The sequence below is a fragment of the Equus asinus genome, chromosome 24, assembly GCF_041296235.1.
Source record: "Equus asinus isolate D_3611 breed Donkey chromosome 24, EquAss-T2T_v2, whole genome shotgun sequence".
NCBI lineage: Eukaryota > Metazoa > Chordata > Mammalia > Perissodactyla > Equidae > Equus > Equus asinus.
In genome coordinates, this window is record NC_091813.1 from 22,948,220 (window position 1) to 22,964,754 (window position 16,535).

Below are 16,535 nucleotides of genomic sequence, written 5' to 3' on the forward strand. Positions count from 1 at the left end.
ACTGCATTTCTCAGTTTAAATTAAACCCCCTCTTGTAAGTTTTTTCCTTTAGTAAAACTAGATCCTAACTGTAGTGGCAGAGGAACCATAGGAACGAAGTCTCAAGAGTAATGACGATGGCACATAATGCTCTGGGGCCTTTGGCTGTTACATCAGTTGATTAATGACACTGAGGCTAAGGATACCAATATTCTTAGTTCCGTTCTCATTCACGAAGAAGACAGCGTTGCACAGGTCCTGCGGCCCGACAGCCTCTGTCCCGTGCCAGCGCGCCCCGCTGCCTAGGGCAAGAGTGCTGAGAGGCGGCTCTGCACCACCACCTGGGGGGAAAATCAGCTCCACGTTTTGGTGATAAGTCACTGCTGTCTCTTCTGAAAATTCCAAGCTCCACAGGCTTCACTAGCCTTTTTCCAAATGAGGTTTATTTTAATGATAAAAACCCTTATTTAAGTAGCTCTTCCCAGACCTTTTCATGACCAAGTGTTTATCCCTCCCCAAGAATTTCTGGGAGGTTCACCTGTGTTGAGGGATGTCATGAGCTGCTTCTCTGCTTTCCGCTGACTCTCTGTAGCTACTACTGCCCTTTCCCAGGGAGCATTTCATTCCCCTGGGTCTCAGCACCCCACTGATGTCCTGGTCCCCTCAGGGTGCTAAAGCTGGGTGCTAAGATTTAGGAACACCAGGGGACTGCCTCACTCCCCATTTTGTGCTACATTCTGTTAGATGCTAAGCATTGCCACTGTGCCGGGGGAGCTTACAGAATTCTTGATGAAACAGTACATTCTGGTTTGACTCTGTGTCCAGGATGCAGACACATGTCCCTGGGCTAGGGCGAGGGCACACGGGAACAACAGACCCTACGCTGAGCTGACTCCTGACCGTGAGGCCTGGGAGCTGGGTCCCCTCTGTCCTGCCCGCACTCTTCTTAGCTCAGAATGAGTTTCCTTTCAGGACACGATGCAGACCTTCAAGCCCGGGCTCTTCTTGGGCCTGCCTTGCCACCTCACCCAGATCTTATCTTAATCCAAGCCTTGGCCCGGCTGAGACTGAAGCTGGGGCCTCGCCCTCTACCTGTATAAAGGAAGAAATAGGACTCACGTTGCCCAAGCCTCATTTCCCAATCTTTACCAGGACTGAAAACAGCACAGTAGAGGAGCCAGTTCCCCACATAATCTGCGCATGACCATTGGCAAGTGTAATTAGCATTCGCAAGGTTGGAGGCCCCAAACAGATGTAACTCCATTAACTTTTCTTCTTTGAAATGAGACGATCAAGTGTGCCGTCCACCTAATGTGGGCCTGCGCCACTCACGGAGGAGTTCTCTGTAACTGAATTAGCGAAAGTGTGACAAAGATAAACCTAAAGAACTAAAATATGGAACAAAAAATGGATTATTTACATCACTCGAAGGGAAGAAATTCTAGTTTGTGACCTCCTCATGCCCTCTGGTCCTATTTCTGATGATAGTTTTTCAGATCCTACTTTTACAGGCTCAATGTGAGCATGTGGCAATACTTTTTCCTAACAGAAGCACTAACAATAGTTATTAATTATGGGAGAAGAGTAGGTTTCATAGAAACAAATATGTGTAGACGATCATTCGCAGCTCCGCTTTATATGGACAGCAGACTGCAGGCTTTGTCCGGCCAGCCTGCAGCAGCACCGCCCCACTACACACACACACACACACACACTCTTCCTGGGGGAGCTGCCCTTCCTCCGCCTGGTTTGGGAGGAGGAGGGATTGGAATCCAGCAGCCCTCTGGCAGCCTCCCTGAGAGGGTTTTGAGCTCTTGCTGCTGAAACCCACAGTGCCGCCCTTGCCCTCCGGCACTGAATGCTTGGTTGCTCAACACCCCACTGAGCTTCCCAACATCTGCCTTTATTTTTTTGGAAGTGAGACTCAGTTCTGTGGCTTGTAACTTAAGTGTCCTGATACTGTATACATTATATTTTTTAAATGGTTATTTGGAAACAATGTTCATTATAAATGTTACAGTGTCTGTTTAAAGGTTACTGAATGAAATCAGAATGTCTTCAACCATGTTCTTTGCATGTCATTCCTTATGGGTCTGCTTGTGTTAAGGCATAGTGGATGAGGAGTGGGCCAGATGAGCTGACAGATCATAACACAAGGACCTCTAAAACACCCCTATATGAAAGCAGAAATATGTTGCCTGTGAACTTGAGTTTCCATATGTGACTGCTTACGTGCCATCCATCCCTTACGAGAACTCGAAAAGACCAACGGAGCCTGTCTGAGGTCTTCACAGAACCCTTTTGAACAAGACAATTTTATTTCATTTGCTTTTACCTCAAGTAGCCCAGTAGTAAGTTGAAAGAATACGTCCTTTCTGAAGAGGGCATTGTTTGCTCAAAAATCCTGGTTTTATACAGAATCCTGATTTGCCTCAAAACCCTGAGCCCGCTGGATCCCCCTCATCAGTCTACTTGGTGGAGCTGCTTTCACTGCAGCCTGGAGCAGCTGGAGCGGCTTTCATCGTTCTGAGCCCAGTGAAAGCCAGAAGCATTTGCATCAACCCATAAATGGGTTTGAGCAGCAGACACAAAATTCAAAGAAGCCCACCAAACACCGACAGTCCTCCTTAGTCGTAGGTGGGACAGAGTACACAATTTATTCTTCAGTAGGAAGGGGACATTCCAGCATACACACTGCACCTCCACAAACCTGGCTGAGATGGCAGGCTCTTGTGCTTTCCTGGGATTTACTTTCTACCCTCTTTGCTCCAGGTCTTCTAAGCATCTCATTATCAGAGTGTTAACAGCATTATGCCCTGTACAACGGTGAGATGATCAAGGTCTGGTATGAAGATTTATATTCAGGCACAGAGTCAGAGTTAGTAGAACACTGAAAAAAGACAATCTGTAATATTGCTTACTGATAGCACAAGCTGCTTCAGGTGCCCTCTGCCTACGGGGATAAAGGAGAAAGAAAACAGCATTGGCCAAACTCGTAGCTACCTACTGATTTGCTCCAAGAAAGAGAACTTGTGTGACAGCAGCTGCAGTGGGAAACACCATCTGACTAACTTAATGGACCCATCTGTCTCCTGTACATACCAAAGGTCAGGTGAGGTCGAGGTGTGATAAGAATCACACCTCTGCTTCTTTTAAAGCTTTTGATGGTGGCACTTGTTGTGGGGACGGTGAGCGGAAGAGTTGAAAGAAAGATTTCTTGGACACTCAAGGTCTAGCAGTGGTGCTCTTTTATTTAGAGAATAGTACGGAATAGCATGGGGACAGGACCCATGGGCAGTGAAGAGCTACTGCCGCTGCTGCATGGGGACAGGACCCATGGGCAGTCAGAGCTCCTGCTGCTGCCCCGAGTTGAGGGTTAGGGCTAAATTTATAAGGCATAGGTACGTGACTTATTTTTACTGGAAAAAGAAAAGATGATGTAAAAAGTCATTAAATGATTTCAGTGCAGATGGGGTCTGGTTATTGTGCGGTCGTATAACTTTAGATACAAATCTGGTCATATAGATTGGAATGTAGGTGAGGATGCCCTGGGCTTCTCTCCCTGGGGCAGCCCTAATTCATACCATAAAAATCCACCTGGTCATATAGTTCGGCATGTAGACCAGGTCACCTTGGGCTTCTCTCCCTGGGGCAGCCTTAATCCACATCAGCACTTACCTTTGTGAATCATTTGGTACTTCCTACCAGAATAATCCTTTATGCATCAGGGATCCCATGTGCGGATATTGCCATAGATGAAAAAATCAATTCTAACTCTTTATTGGGAAAATAACTAGAGGATGGACTGATTCCATAGCATACACTTTGCCCCATAGATGCACTGGTTTCAGAGATCCCAGAAATTTGTTTGTTCAGAGCTGTTGCCAGATGATTTCCGAAAGCCCTAGTGGTTTCAATGCATTGTTATCCTAGTAAATAGAGCCTCAAAGGGAGATTTAGAAGCACGTGTATGACATTACAGAGTTCTTCACCAGAGGGGTCTTTCATTCATATCTATGCACGGCAACTGGGTGAGGGCCTGCCTCTAGTCAGGCTTTTCTGCTGATATCGTTATGCATATCCAGTAGGCCTGACCTGAGTTGCCCACATTTTTGGTCCTAAACCTAGCTGATATTCAGCTGATATACACTAGTGTGGCTCTATCAATTGTATACACTGGCATCCATTTTTCTTGGTCAAGACCTATGCAGTCCTACTTAAATTTTTAAACATCATTTCAAGCCCTGGGACCCTGTGATCTACTGGCCACCAACAAGGATTTCTGCAGGCCACACTATTCTGATTACACTGGACCTGCTTCCTATCATGATAACTGCCTCCACCTTGTCTCCAGTTGTAAAGTGCTGCTATTAAGGCTCTATCAACGCCAAGATTCCGACATCTTCATTGAAATAGGGAGCCCATTTTAACCACAGCATTTCCCACAAGCCTCCCCAGCCTATGGAGAAGAGTCATTAAAACTCTTTTCATGTCCTCAACAAAAGATTAGCAAACAAAATTCAACAATACGTGAAAAGGATCATACACCACGATCAAGTGGTATTTACTCCAGGGATGCAAGGATGGTTCAACATCAGAAAATCAATCAGTGTGATACACCACATTAACAAAATGAAGGATAAAAATCATATGATCATCTCAATACATACAAGAAAAGCATTTGTCAAAATTCAACATTCATTTATGATAAAAAAAAATTCTCAACAAAGTTGGTATAGAGGGAATGTACCCTAATATAGTGAAGGCCATACATGACAAGCCCACAGCTAACATCATACTCAATGGTGAAAGCTGAAAGCTTTTCCTCTTAAATCAGGAACAAGACAAGGAAGCCCACTCTCACCATTTTTATTTGACATGGTAGTGGCAGTCCTAGCCAGAGCAGTTAGGGCAAGAAAAAGAAAGAAAGGGCATCCAAATTGGAAAGGAAGAAGTAAGATTGTCCCTGTTTGCAGATGACATGATATCATATATAGAAAACCATACAGAGTCCACCAAAAAACTGTTAGAACTAATAAATTCAGTAAAGTGGCAGGATACAAAATCAATATACAAAAATCTGCTGCACATGTATACACTAATAATGAGCTATCAGAAAGAGGAATTAAGAAAACAATTCCCTCTACAACTGCATCAAAAAGAATAAAATACCTAGGAATAAATTCAACCAAGGGGGTGAAAGACCTGTACACTGAAAACTATAAGAGGTTAATGAAAGATTTTGAACACACAAATAAATGGAAAGCTATTCTGTGCTCATGGATTGGAAGAAGTAATATAGTTAAAATGTCCCTACTACCCAAAGCAATCTACAGATTCAATGTAATCCCCATCAACATTCCAATTGCATTTTTCACAGAAATAGAATACGCAATCCTAAAACTTGTGTGGAACCATAGAAGACCCCAAATAGCCAAAACAATCTTGAGAAAGAACAAAGCTAGAGGCATCATATTCCCTGATTTCAAACTCAATGGCAGAGCTATAGTAAGCAAAACAGTGCGTTTACATAAAAACAGACACTAGATCAATGGAACAGAATCAAGAGCCCATAATAAACCCACACATATAGGGTCAATTAATTTACGACAAAAGAGGCAAGAATATACAATGGGGAAAGAACAGTTAATAAACTGAGTGAATAGGTAATAAATTATGTTGGGAAAACTGGACAGCCACATGCAAAAGAAGGAAACTGGACCACTATCTTATACCATACACAAAAATTAACTCAAAATGGATTAAAGAATCGAATTAAAGACCTGAAACCATAAAACTCTTAGAAGAAAACATAGGTGGAAAGCTCTATGACATCAGTCTTGGTGATAATCTTTTGTGGATTTGACACCAAAAGCAAAGGCGACAAAAGTAAAAATTAAAAAGTGGGACTGTATCAAACTAAAAAACTTCTGCACAGCAAAGGAAACCATCAACAAAATGAAAAGGCAACCTACTGAATGGGAGAAAATATTTGCAAATCATATATCTGATAAAGCGTTAATATCCAAAATATATAAAGAACTCATACACATCAAGCAAAAGAGCAAACAATCTGATTAAAAAATGCACAGAGGTGGGGCCAGCCTAATGGTGTAGTGGTTACGTTCATGTGCTCTGCTTCAGAGGCCTGGGGTTCACAGGTTTGGATCCCAGGCACAGACCTACACACCACACTGCTCATCAAGCCATGCTACGGTGGCATCCCACATACAAAATAGAGGAAGATTGGCACAGATGTTAGCTCAGGGTTAATCTTCCTCAAGCAAAGAAAAAAAAAAGACTGGCAGTAGATGTTAGCTCAGGGCCAATCTTCCTCACAAAACAAAGAGCAAAGGACGTGAATAGACATTTTTCCAAAGAAATACAAATGGTCAACAGGTACATGAAAAGATGCTCAACATCACTAATCATCAGGGAAATGAAAATCAAAACCACAATGAGATATCACCTCACACCTGTTAGAATGGTTATTATCAAAAAGACAAGAAATAACAAGTGTTGGTGAGGGTGTGGAGAAAACAGAACCCTTGTGCACTGTTAGTGGGAATGTAAATTGGTGCCGCCACTATGGAAAACATTAATGGAGGTTCCTCAAAACATTAAAAATAGAACTGCCATAAGATCCAACAATTCCACTTTTGGGTATTTACCCAAAGAAAATGAAAACACTAATTCAAAAAGATATATGCGCCCCTGTTCACTGCAGCATTGTTTACATTTGCTAAGACATGGAACAACCTAAGTGTCCACTGATGAATAAATGGATAAATAAAATATGAGATATATATATATACACACACAATGGAATCTTATACAGGTATATGGAATATACTTAGCCATAAAGAATGAAATCTTGACTCTGTAACACATGGATGGACCTTGGGGACATTATGCTTCATGAAATAAGTCAGACAGAGAAAGACAAATACCATATGATCTCACTTATATGCGGAATCTAAAAAAAAGGAAAAAACCAAACCTGTACAGAGAACAGATTGGTAGTTGCCAGAGGCAGGGGGTTAGGGGTGGGCAAAATGGGTGAAGGGTCAAAAGGTACGATTCCCAGTTATGAAATTAGTCATGGGGATGTAATGTACAGCGTGGTGACTATGATAATACTGTATTGTATACAGGAAAGTTGTTAAGAGAGTAAATCTTAAAATTTCTCATCACAAGGAAAAAAAGTTTTTGTAACCACGCATGGTAGCGGATGTCAATTAGACTTGTGGTGATCGTTTTGCAATGTATGCATAGATCGAATCATGACATTGTACACCTAAAACTGATATAACACATACCTCAATTTAAAAAACTGCCTTTCGTGGATGCTGCTATTCCCTTCACCAAGGCACTTCTCAAGGCCTTAGGAGAGGGTCACTGACATGTCCTCTTGGGAGACTTAGGGGAGCATTCGGATGAAGAGGTCAGGTTGCACATAGCAAATCCACTGCAATATCCTCATCTTTGTAAATCTTTGAATTCCTTTATACAAATTCAAGGAATGCTTGCGTTCCCAATTTCCTTTAATGTGGCCCATTATTAAGTCTACATTTCAGTCAACTCACAGAACCAACAAGTGGAACCACTTTCAGTGGCTCATGGCAGCACACTGAACCAGGCTCTGTGGGGAGTGCACCCTATCTGTCAATTCTACCCAATCCGAAATTACCACCTCCCCCCTCAGGACTACACCTTCAGAATCCCATACGTTCTTCCTCAGGACTTGCCAATATAAATGAGCCAAGTCTAGACGTCTTTTGGTGAGAGTCTTCTCCTGGGTTTGCCTTTTCAATAGTGTCCACCACAGCCCCTCTCCATGCTGGAATCTGACCGTATGTGTATGGAGATAACGAGAAACGATGGGGGAGGAGCAGGAGGTGAACTGAGCGAGGTCATTAGAGGACCCTGGAGCCAGGGAGTAACAACCTCGTCAGACAGGAAGAGCTGCTGCTTTGCTTAGCAAGGGCGGACGTGTCAACTGTTCTGGTTGCCTGTGGTTGAGGGGTTTCCTGGGACACAGGACTCAGTACTCAAACCTGAGCTACTGTTCACTCCAGTTTTGAGTATCGCAAGTCCTCCAAATCCCCCTCTCCACAGATCCCACCTCAAATCAAGGTCCTACAGCTTCCTGGTCAACACTCTTAACTTTTACCTAAGAGGCCTGGGGAGGCTGTGGAGGCAGCTCCTGGCATGGCTGGGCAGCCAGCAGCATCAAGTATGGCCTTGGTTTTCAGTTATTTCAGCCTTACAGCAGTAAGAGAGAAGAGATCCTTTTAGCAAAAACACAGGCATTTTTCTAGTTCTTATGCCATGCTGTGAGCTGAAAGCTCAAGCCTTTGAGCCTAAATGATCTCTCTCTTTATGAATCCATGTCTGTAGAAGCAACCATCCTATCCCCTAGTCCTGGATTTCTTCACCCTTTACATGCTTTTATGGCAGCAGCCATTTATCAGCCAGGACCTTAGATTACACATTCCATCGATTTTTTCCCTCATGTTTGTGTTTTTGAGGTCCCAAAGATATTTTGCTACATTAATTTTTATTAATTATATTTTTGCCATTCATATTTATGTCTTTAATCCATCTGAAGTTACCTTCCTATAGAGTATGAGGTAGGATTGCAGTTTCGTTTTCTCCATGTGGTAGGCCAGTGTTCCCAATCCTCTTAACTAACCCTCTATTCTTTATCTGTTGATTTTTGTCCTACCTCCATAACTCACCTACTCAGGGGGTCTGTCTGTGGGCTTCCTGTTCTATTCCATTGTTCTGTATGTTCTCATGATATGGATATGCAAATATCTGGATTCTGGAGGCTTAGTATGAACAAATAATACAAAGTATCTCATTAATAATTTTTATATTGATTACATGTTGCAATGACAATATTCTGGATATGTTGGTTTAAATAAAATACATTATTAATATGAATTCCACCCATTTCTTCTTTTTATGAGGCCACTAGAAACTACATATATGGCTCACTTTTTTTTCTATTGGAGATTGCTGTTCCAGATGGTACTCTTGTGAGAAGAGAATAGACTATGAAGAAAGATAAACATGGATTTAGAGCCCACTTCCTTCACTTATTAGCTCTGTGGACTTGGCAAGTCACTTAAAATATCTACTTCAGGGGCTGTCCCCACGGCGTAGTGGTTAAGTTCTGTGTACTCTGCTTCGGTGGTCTGGGTTCGTAGGTTCAGATCCCAGGCATGGACCTACACCACTCATCAGCCATGCTATGGTAGTGACCCACATATAAAGTGGAAGAAGACTGGCACAGATGTTAGCTCAGGGCTAATCTTCCTCAAGCAAAAAATGAGGAAGATTGGAAACAGATGTTAGCTCAGGGCTAATCTTCCTCAGGGAAAAAAACATCTACTTCACAAGGGAATTGTTGGGACTACAATAAATAAGATAATGTATATAGAACATATGATACCCAGTAAGTAATCATCCAGTCTTGTTTCATTATCTTTCTCTGAGGACGAAGAAGTGGTTCATTCATCATAGTATACAGCAAATACGACGACACGTGTATTAAATGCATGAAGCTCATCCTGCAATTAGCTATCAGAATATTTTTTAAATTCATAATACTCTGTCATATGATAAGAAGACCCAGCATTATCATTTTAAAATGTAATGATATTTTAAGAGAAAAAAGACAATTATTTCATAATCTTATTCATTTACTTTTTCTATGCTTTAATAAAACTTTGCACAGGTAAATACGTTTAGTTAGAGCTACAAGACAACATGGAAACAGATAAGAAATAGGTGTTCTGGGTCTTTTCGAAATAACTATCTTGAGGAAACCCTTGACTAAATGTTACCTTCAGAAATACCCCACCCCTTCTACTCACACCAGAAACAATTTGTGGAACCCTCAACTGTCAATAAAATCGTTTTATAGTATAGTTTATCTTGAACATCTTATACTTTTGAAAAAGCATTATTGCAAAAACAGAAAATTCTCCAAATAATTCTCCAAATAAACAGCAAATGGTATTGCATCTGAGCTTAAGAATTTAAAATTGGTTCCAGTGATTCAATTTTTAATTTCTAAAGAAAAATGTGAAATTAATACTAATTTCAGGGCTGTAACTACTAATGGTAGTTAGAACATTTTAATATCTGATGTAAAGATAATTTTGGAAATTGAGGAAGTGGTTACAAAACTTTCTCAAAATTCGGAGGCGAGTGAGTTTATTGTAACACAGTGAGCTCTTAATGACCTGAGCCGATCAAGGGGGCATTAGGGCAGTCCCTCGAGTGGGAACCCAGCTTGTCTGGGAACCACGCTCTTGCTGCTGTCTCTGGGGATCTTTGCCTCAAGAGGTCGACCCTGCAGGCAGCCCTTTCTCCAGGAGCTCACCTACTCTCCTCTCAGCCCTGCCCACTGCTCAGGATGTGCCGAACTGAAGGCACCAACCTCACAACAGGGCTGCGGTCCACAAAGGCCTGGCCCCAAAGGATGGAGCTGAAGGATATGACAGCCCGCCAGGGGGAAAGAAAGGTGCTTTTAGAAGGGATTTATGACTGAGGACCAAAGTGATAAGAGATGTAACAATGGTGAACGAACAGTAAAATCTACAGCTGCACAAGGCATTGGAACAGCAATGATCTTTCTTAGAAATGATAGAACTCAGTTGCACAAAAGGAACAAATATAATCTAGGATTTGATTGAAAATACCTGAGAAGTTATTTTTCTCTAGGCAACAAAGTGTTGTTTCCATTTCTAGCAAAAGTTCATCTATGCCTAATTTCATTTCTATCTTTATTTTTAAAAAGTAGATTTTTAACAAAACAGACAACAAAAGAATTAGGGGTTTTAATGTTGATCATATCAATTTATTACTAATTTTGGTCTTCCCATTAGTTTCATAGAAAAACAACGAGTTTCTCAGTAGTTGGTACAAGTAGCTTTTAAATAGAACTTGGGCAAAATAATTAAGATAGAAACCATAAATAACCAGAAAGCAAATGAAGCAAAATTGTCTACTGAGATGTTCACCCTGAAGTATATTAATATTTTTCCATAAATCTTTAGATTGTTAAAGTAAAATTATCCTAGTCTAGTATATTATGAATCATTATAAAAGATTCCAGTCTTTAAAAATTATGAAAGACTTCAAGATCTCCTTATGGAGTTAAGAAATGTCAGCTATTATGCTACTGGTCAAGTTTGGTCTGTATTTTCTGGGCCTCTTCAGGCCAAGAATAGCAATCAGGAAGAATCTGGTCATAATCAGCGCTATACATCTGAGAGCGGACAAATGCTTCCTTGTTTGGGGGCTCAGGATAAACTGTGGCTGTCTTTTCTTGGTATGCATCTTTCACAATCTAGAAATAAGAAAAGAATATTATTTCAATAAAGGTGAGCACACAGAAGTTTTTATCTGTTTCAAAAAATTAATTCATAATTTACATCTTGTCTATTTCCAAAAAAGTAAAGTTGTATTATAATAAAAGCACTCATACACAAAGAAGATATAAAATGAAAATGCAATTGTAGATCATACAGGAAGAGGAGAATTTGATATCAGCAACAAAGGAAAGAGGGACTTGTAGAGATTTATTCAGATGTCTTCATAACAGGATTTCTCAGATAAGCCAGTGGCAAAAATCTTGAAATGACTTCACTGATAGTTAACTTGAACTAAACACCTTAATATTCCTGTGAAGTTTGAACTTGGATACCTTGTAGTTTCAACGATGCCTATTCTGACCACAGCCTCCTAAAAATCCCTGTTTATCCCAGGGTCTCCTGACCTGCTTGCCTCATCAGTGGGACCAGCGGCAGGCTCACGGCTCCGGCCAGTATCACACAGTCTCGTCTCCATTTCTTTGCATCCCACTCAGCATCCTAGCCCTGGTCTGGAAAACCCTCAGTGCCAGCTTTCTCTGTTCATGGCTGTCTCCTGCGATGCCACACTTTTCCTAACCTTACTTGGGCCACTGTGGCTGCACATTATGCTTTTATCCTTGTTTAAAAAAAAAAAAATCTTTCCCTCATAGTTCCCACAAGGCAATGTTAAACTTTCCCCTGTCACCTCCATTTGAGGCTCCGCACTCTAGTAAGAAAATTCCAACTAATCAGAGAAAATGGTCTCAATTCCCTTTTCATCAGCTCAGACTATCTCCTCTATATCGTCAAACATTCTCTCTTTCCCTATTTTCTTGAAGAAAAATGAATTCTCCCTCTTGTCAAAATTAATCACTCCATAAGTGCTCTTGAATTCACTCCAGTTTTAAAAAAGCAATCACTGAAGAGCTATTTGTATGAGAGACTTATCTGGATAATACTGCTTTTGAAGAATATTAGAATGATTGAGTTTCTATTCTCAATGTAAAATTACGCATTTATGAAAAAGTACGGTTATAAAGACTGTGCCATATTATGGAGAAATGTTTATGAAAAAAGCAGGAAACAAAAGCATGATGTACTATTATACATTATTATAATGATGTTAGAAAAGAAAGCAAACAAAAACAAAGACCGAAAGCAAACAGTCAAAATGATAATCACACTGTGAAACAAGAGTATCAGGTACTTTCCTTGCCTCTATTTTCCATACTGCTTATAATGTATTACTATTTTTTAACAGCTTTTTTTGAGGAATAATTCACTGACCACAAAATTCAACAATTTTAAGTATATAATTTAATTATTTTTGTAAATTTACAGAGTTGTGCAACTGTTAGCACATCCAGTTCCAGAATATTTCCATCACCCCAAAAAGATCCTGGGCCTGCTTGCAATGGCTCGATCACTTTTATAATACAACGTGTTGCTTCTTCCCTGACACGGGCGATGTGGAAGTTCATTCCTCATTCTGCTCCCAGGACACATGACGTGCATAATCCTCTCTCTCAATGAAATCTCCACTCTCTCCTTCTTGTCAATGCCACGCTCCCGGGAAGAGTGGCGTACATTGTGTTGCTTTCCTAACTCTCCCTGGACTTCTTAACTCTTGTACTACTGAAATTGCTTTTGTAAAAGTTTCTGATAACTTCCTAAGTACTAAATAAAAGACTTCACCTGTTTTTCTTACCGGGACTTGGTTCTATTAATCGCAACTTCCACCCCATCCTGAAATTGTCTCCTTTCTCATTCCCGACCTGCTGCTTACTTCTGAGTCTCCTCTTAAAATCCTGATCACGTCCCTTCCTGACTGGCTTCTTTCTTCTGTCTTCTAGACAGAATAATAAACGATGTTCTATCGTCAGTTTCCTTCCTTTCTACACTTGTTCTCCTGGTACTCCCAACCACTCCTGGAGCTTCACCTCTTGACGCACACAGACGATTTCCACATCTTTATATCTAGCCCTAAGTTTCGGTCACTTCCATCTACATGGTAGATGGTGCATTTGAATGCGCCAGTGATACCTCAAACGTGCAGTCCACTTAAATCATCTTCCTCCCTGAAGTAGATTCTTTGTCCTGATTTCCTGGTTTCTGTCTATGCACTCAGCATTCTTTCATTATTTTAGGTGTAATATCTGAGTCTTCTGTGCTCCCCTGCTGTCCCTGCTCTCTTACTTTCTCGAATCATATGCTAACTCCTTTTTCTTTAAATCTTCAAAATGAACTTAAGATGACAATGTGCTATTCAGTGCATTAATAATTCAAACTAATTACAAACTAGTAGATACAAATTAGGAGAAAATACAAGCATACTCTTTCATAAATAATCAAACATTATCTAAAGTCTTTTTTTGAAGTGTTATTTGGTTTTTGAAGCATCTACCATCAACCAACAAGATAAATAATGACATATAAATCCTAAATGGTGTTGTTTTGATAAACTTGCTAATAGCTTTGATTTTCAACCAGGAACAATTTTGTCTCTGAGAGGACACTTGGCAATGTCTGGGGACATTTTTGGTTGTCACAACTGTGCAGAGGCTCCTGGCATTTAACGGATTAAGGTCAGGGATGCTGCTAAACATCCTACAATGCCCAGGACAGCCCTCACAACAAAGAGTTATCCGGCCAAAATGTGCACAGCACTGAGGTTGAGAAACCCTACTTTAAATGTATAACTACTTTTATGGGCTGACCTGTGTCACGCCAAAACTGTTGAAGCCTCAACTCCCAGTGCCCCAGAGTGTGACTGTGTTTGGAGACCGAGCCTTTAAAGAGGTAATTAAGTTAAAATGAGGCTGATCAGGTGGGCCCTAACCCAAGCTGGTTCGTGTTCTCATAAGAAGCATAAATTTGGACACACACAGAGACACCAGGGAAGTGCACGCACAGAGGAAAGACCACTTGGGGACAGAGTGAGAAAGCGGCCATCCACAAGCCAAGGAGAGACGCCTCGGAAGAAACCAGACCTGCCGACCCTTTAATCTTAGGTTTCTAGCACCCAGAACTGTGAGAAAATAAACGTCCGCAGCTTAAGCCCCCCAGTCTGTGGTATTTTGTTACGGCAGCCCTAGCAAACTTATACAACTGTATTGCAAAAAAGTCCATCTCTCTCTCACCTTAGTTACAGAAAATTTCCCTGCCTTTAGGTTTTTCTCGGCTAATTCCTTCAACAGCTCATCTGCCACCCCAACAGCTTGGAGTTCTTCGCCCTCGTTGTTTTGCCTCCTGCAGCATCATCAACTGTGATCTTTAGGATGCTGAACATCATGGAGACAGGGACGAGGCAGGTGGTTCAAGGTCTACATGTCACTCTACTATACCTGTAATATTTTGGCCACTATCACAAGTGTGATATGGAAAGCACTAACTAAAAAGAGGTGATGTGGAGGAAACCCAGCTGAAAGGAAACCCTAAGGAATTATGTAAATTATGAGAGAGAAAAAGAATGATAGGGAAATGAATGATTCAACCCAATTGTTCCATTCCTAAGGAGCTAACAGATTTCCAAAGCTCTGCTGAGGCACCAGGCCTCATTTCTCTAACTTCCGACATAATAAGTTGATACAGATATTTCAAGGAAGTGGATTATTAATACCTAAAAATGCATACTTAGCAGCGGAAGGAAGGAAAAATAATGAGGTTTGAAAAAGAGTGGTTTTACCTTTTCTGCGATTTTCAGAGAGACATCTCTGATGGTGTTCAAAGGAGGGTAAAGCCGGCCCTCTTCCAAGTGCTTATCTGACACCTGCTGAGCTATAACCTTAAAAAGAGAAAGACAAAAATGTTTATGCTTCACACGGTACAATGGGTGGTTATGAGGATCCCTTGGGGAGCAGTCACCTACAGAAGCAGATCACATTAATGTGACCATCCACTTTCATGTCTCCTCTTATCAATGGAGAAACCGAGCCCAGAGAGGCTTGGTGAATGCTGGGGTCACACAATTAGTGAAAAAGATGGGGACAGGATCCAGGTTTCCTCTTAATACAGTTCCTTTTCTACTGTACCATGAAATGCTGGCAGCTCTCTCATTTGATACACTGGAGGAACAGGGAAAGAGGAGTAGGGAAGGAAGAGGGGGATGGCAGAAGTGATGGAGAAGGATCCCGAATGGAGAGGAGGGAAGGCGTGCCAGGCTGGTGATGCCGTTCCGCCCAGCTCACAGGCTCCTGCGCAGGAGGCAGGGCAGGAGGCTGAGAAAGCCATTTCAGAGTCACATTGCAAGCAGGGTTTTCATTTCCTTTTTCTAGTGTTATTGATAAACAAGTGACGCACATCACTGTGTAAGTTTAAGGTGTACAGCATGTTGGTTTGATTTACAGATACTGTAAAATGATTACCACAGTAGGTTAAACTAACATCATCTTCTCACACAGACACAAGAAAAAGAGAAGAATGAAAAAAGGAAAAAAATTTCTCCTCGTGATGAGAACTCTTGGGATTTTGTCTCTTAACAACTTTCCTCCCTGTCACACAGCAGCGTTAACTATGGTCACCATGCCATACATTACATACCTAGTACTCATTTATCTCGTAACTGGAAATTTGTACCTTTTGAGGATTTTAATTTTACACAGATTCTGGGCTGAGTCACCTAACTAGCCTCACCATGTGCTGTCCTAAACCTTTCTCTATTTCTAATTCGAACGGTACTTAAATTCAAGCATACCTCAAAATTTGCTAAGAGGGTAGATCTTACATTAAGTATCTTACCAAACACACACAAATACACAAAATCATAAAATAAGGTAGCCAAAAATTTGGGCAGGTGATAGATTTGTTTATGGCACCGATTGTGGTGATAGTTTCACAGATGTATAATTATCTCAAAAGTCATCAAATTGTACAATTAAATATGTACAGCTTTCTGTATGTCAATGAAACCTCAATAAAGTGGCTTCAAAAAATGAGACAAACTGGGGGCTGGCCCCGTGGCCGAGTGGTTAAGTTCACGCCCTCCGCTGCAGGCGCCCCAGTGTTTTGTTGGTTCGAATCCTGGGCGCGGACATGGCACTGTTCATCAAACCACGCTGAGGCAGCGTCCCACGTGCCACAACTAGAAGGACCCACAACGAAGAATATACAACTATGTACTGGGGGGCTTTGGGGAGAAAAAAGGAAAAAATAAAATCTTTAAAAAAAAAAATGAGACAAACTGACATG

The 16,535-nt window shown here is 41.2% G+C and overlaps 1 protein-coding gene across 1 annotated transcript in view; it reads right to left on the minus strand.

Moving 5' to 3' along the window:
* Positions 1–10,823: 10,823 nt before the first annotated feature.
* ME1 (malic enzyme 1) overlaps positions 10,824–16,535 on the minus strand; it is a 175,742-nt gene continuing 170,030 nt past the window's right edge. Inside the window, exons 13-14 of the mRNA XM_044757491.2 lie at positions 15,034–15,132; positions 10,824–11,344 (exon numbers count right to left, since the gene is read on the minus strand). Of these exons, the coding sequence (XP_044613426.2) occupies positions 11,174–11,344; positions 15,034–15,132 (270 nt within the window). The 3' untranslated portion in view covers positions 10,824–11,173. The remainder of the gene's footprint in view (positions 11,345–15,033; positions 15,133–16,535) is intronic.